The 4,093-nt window shown below is 52.5% G+C and overlaps 1 protein-coding gene across 3 annotated transcripts in view; it reads right to left on the bottom strand.

The window, feature by feature from the left end:
- Idnk (IDNK gluconokinase) overlaps positions 1 to 3,010 on the bottom strand; it is a 5,143-nt gene extending 2,133 nt beyond the window's left edge. The window contains exons 1-3 of one of the 3 annotated variants that reach the window (XM_021215915.2): positions 2,929 to 3,010; positions 793 to 823; positions 460 to 546 (exon numbers count right to left, since the gene is read on the bottom strand). In XM_021215915.2, coding sequence (XP_021071574.1) covers positions 460 to 546; positions 793 to 823; positions 2,929 to 2,978 — 168 coding nt within the window. In that variant the 5' untranslated portion in view covers positions 2,979 to 3,010. The remainder of the gene's footprint in view (positions 1 to 459; positions 547 to 792; positions 824 to 2,928) is intronic. The other 2 variants (XM_021215914.2, XM_029547533.1) reach the window with 2 other exon arrangements.
- Between the last annotated feature and the right edge of the window lie 1,083 nt (positions 3,011 to 4,093).

Raw genomic sequence — 4,093 nt, 5'->3', positions numbered from 1 at the left:
AAAAAAAAAAAAAACAAAAAACTCAGCTGTCCCTGCTGCCGTGCCATGCACCACCATCATGGATTCCAACTCTCAGACACCATAAGCCCAATTAACGCTTCTTTTTGTGAGATGCCCTGGTCATGCTTTACAGCACAGCAACAGAAAAGTAACTTAAGACACATGGCCACATTGGAGTTTGCATGACTGCTGTGGTCCTGGAGTGGAATTCACCAGAACTTGGTGGTGTTGGGGAGGTGAAAGAACCCGGGAGGCGCTAACATCCCTGTACAAGCACAAAGGAGCCTCTACCCCCTCGGGACTGCAGATTAAAAATCCTGAAAAGGCTGTGGCAGGCTGCACCTAGGGAGGGCAGAGGTTGTTCACTCCTGGGGCTGAATTCATGGAGGAGGTTCGGTTCTAGGCTAATGGATGAGGAGGCCTGTTACAACAATATTGGACACCCGTGGTCGATATTACCTGGTCGCTCAGTGGTACCCCTTTCCCCATCTTTATCCGATTCTCCTCGGAGTGGTAATCATCGGCATCATAGAATTTCCATCCCAGCTTTAGGAACAAAAGGAAAGATATACGTAGGGTCAGCAAGATGGCTCCTGTGACAGCCACCAGGAGCTTACTGGCAGGCAGGTGTAGACACCACTGGTCTGAGGTTGCCCCTCTCTCACTGATAACTCTGATTTATCACTCCCAGGAAAAAACCTGGATGGCCATATTGAGGTTTCTGCACAAACATAGGCCAGAAGAAAGGGAGGACGCGCCTTGGACGAGAACACAGTGGGCGAGGGGAGTTACCTTGGAGGCCAGCAGCGCACCCACAGTGGATCTGTGGAGAGAATACAGACAATGCTATTTCTGCCCAACACGTATGAGTGCCAGCTGTTCTGAAAGAGTGCATGAGAGATGCACAGCTAAGATTCAGGCTCCTCCGTGGTACCAAAGCAGACATGCCCTTAGCCATGGAGTCTAGAGATGGCCTTCACTGTCCTTAGGAATACTGGTGAAGGTGTATTAGCCAGAAAGTAATGTATCATATCTAACTAAAACTCTGAGCTAGCACATACCTGAGATCCCAACACTTGGGGGCAAAGACAGGAGGATCTCTGTAAGGAGATCTCTGGCCTACTCAGGCTGCCTTATGTAGACACTGTCTGGGAAAACAATTCCCTACACACACACACACACACACACACACACACACACACAGCGGGTAAAGGTTTTTTTTCTCAATAATCAGTGTTTTGTAGCTCTGTGGTAGATATAAGAAGTGGAGGCAGGAAAATGGACAGTTGATTCTAGACAGTTGGATAGCACACTGAGTTGCAAACTCAAAAACCCCAAACTAGCCAGGCTGTGGTGGCGCACACCTTTAATCCCAGCACTAGGAAGCAGAGGCAGGCAGATTTCTGAGTTCAAGGCCAACTTTGTCTACAATGTGAGTCCAGGACAGCCAGGGTTCTGTTACTCAGAGAAACCCTGCCCTGAAAAACCAAACCAAACCAACCAAAAACAGTAAGAGAGAATTTTTAGTCCCTACTGCATAAATGTTTATATTTTGAGAGAGCTGAATGAATGAAGAAAATTGTTCTTTTGTCAAAGGTTCAAGAGAGGGTTGTTTTTTGGTTTTGTTTTTTGTTTTTTGTTTTTTCTTTAAATACTATTGAGCTTGTTTGGATGGGGCTTGCCCTGAAGTGTTGTTGATACATCCAATGGGAGGGGTTTAATAAAAAGTTTAAATGCCAGCACACTGTAAAGTTTGGGGGCCCCTCAAAGCACCGCTAGCTTACCAGATACACACAACGCCGGAAAGGTGGCTCAGCAGTTAGAGCACTGGCTGCTCTTCCGGGATCTCTGGATTTGGGTCCCAGAATCCAGATGGCAGCTTGCAACCATCTGCATGGAACTCCCATTGCACGTACTCTGGTGCCCTCTGCTGACCACCTTGTACACTGCACCCTTGTGGTACTCAGACCAAAACCCCGTAGACACAAAAGACACACCAACAACAGGAGCAGAGATGGATCCCGTGCCACCAACACCCTCCTCCATCTCTCCTGCAGTTTCCCTTAGTTTTTCACCCTGCAGTACCTGTCACTCAACTGGGTTCTCATTCCGCGGTTCTATCGACTTCCCAGTCCCTGAACTCTTATTTCCAAATCAGCCCAGGGCAGCCACTCCATCAGAAAACAAACACCGGTGATGCGCTCAGGCTTATTACCCGGTCTCTACCACAAAGACAACCTGGGCTCTTACTATGGGCTTGGTGCCGTCCTGGGCAGAAGAGAAGCGTTTCTGGGAAGAGTCGTACAACAGCGGGGTTTTCACCTCTGGGGTTTGTTTGTTCATTCTGTGGTGCTGGGTGGGATTGAACCCCCGGCACGACAAACACTCCACCACCGAGTTACTCTGTGTTCCCTTTCACTTTCAGTTTAAAGAATCCTGCAGTTAGATGGCGTCTATCAAACCAAATGCCTACCGCTTGCTTGCTTACTTCTGAACCCCCCAGCACTGGGCTGGGAAGAAACTGCATATTTTGCAGAGTTCTAGCAGCACTTCCCATCTGAGCATTCCAGCCTGAGCAGGAACACGATCAAGGTTGGTCCTCACTTTTCAAAATCTATTTGGAAGAATCCAGACACTCACCTACGAGGGACACCATACAAAGCTTTGTAAAGACCCAGGACGACGTTTGCCTCCTGGTTTGGGGTTCGCACCCTCCCACACTGTTCGGCAAGATGCCACCAGGCCCAAGTTTGTAAGGCTGAAGGCTGAGAAGGGTCGCTCGCCACGGTCCGTGGTGACCCTGGGGAGCAGGTGCCAGCGGGGCAGGACAGCAGGGGTCCTCAGCAGGGGTGGCAAAGGCGTGGCTCCCAGGGCGCAGGCCCCCCACAGCCTCCCAGCTCCCGCCCGCCCGCCGACCCCACGACCTACTTCCCGGAGCCGCTCACACCCATCACTAGCAGCACCCCGGGCGCCTCCATGTCCGCGCTCCCAGGTCCTCAGCGCCCGCTTCCGGGGCAGGTCCCGCCCGGTTCCTGACGTCATGGGCCACGCCCCCGCGTCGCCAGCGCTGACCGCTGGGCGCTGCAGCCAGAGGACACCCGCTGGCGTTTGCCGGGGATTTGTCCTGCAGCAAGGAAGCCACCGGGATGCAGGGAGAGTGGTAGAAACAGACAGTTTATCCACAAAGACAGCAGTGAAGGACACGGAGTGGGCCGGGAGATCTCTCTTCTCTTTCCTCTCCTCTCTCTTTCCTCTCTTCTCCTTTTTCCTCTTCCTCTCATCTCTCTTCTCTTTTCCTCCCTCTTTGCTGTTTCCCATCTCACTCTCAGCCCGCAGACCCCACCCCACTCTGGAAGCCAGTTCCTCTGCCTCCGGTTCCCCCTGTGCACACAGCGATTTTTATATCCGAAGACATCAGTGGTTGCCATCTGCCCAAGGGGACAGACCGCCGACGGCTAAAACCAGCGGGCCACAGAAATGCTCACACGCACACCGAGGCCTCGCTGACTCTCCCAGAGGGAGCCCGCAAAGCAGGCTCAGGAGGGACTCCCACCCAGGACAGGGACAGGTTGCTCTTCCCGGTAGAGACTTGTGTCAGTGACACAAGAAATGGCAACTGCGGCTCTCAGTAATGTTGGCCATGAAGACAGGTGCACGCGGGAGCTGGAAGTGAGCTGCAACCCACGCGGATTTCCTCCTGAGAGTGAGCAACAGTCTGGGCTTCTGAACTCTCTCTTAGTCCACGGGCTTCACCCACAGCGACCACCATCCAGAGCCGCTCTTGGGACACCGTGAAGAAGCAGAAGGGACTGGAGAAGCGTGGATGGTGTGTGTGTGTGTGTGTGTGTGTGTGTGTGTGTGTGTGGTCTGCATGTGTGTCTTTGCACCACGTGTGTGCTTGCCTAAGCCTCAGGCCAGAAGAGGGGACGGATCCCCTGGAGTTACAGAGGGTTACAAGCGACCCTGGTCTAGCTGCAGCAGGAGCAGCAGCAAGTGCTCTTAACCCTTGAACCATCTCTTCAGTCCCTTTAAAAAAATAATTTTAGCCGGGCCTGGTGGTGCAGGCCTTTAATCCCAGCACTCGGGAGGCAGA

Source organism: Mus pahari, chromosome 16, assembly GCF_900095145.1.
Source record: "Mus pahari chromosome 16, PAHARI_EIJ_v1.1, whole genome shotgun sequence".
NCBI classification, from domain to species: Eukaryota; Metazoa; Chordata; class Mammalia; order Rodentia; family Muridae; genus Mus; species Mus pahari.
This window is presented reverse-complemented; position numbering and strand designations above follow the sequence as displayed.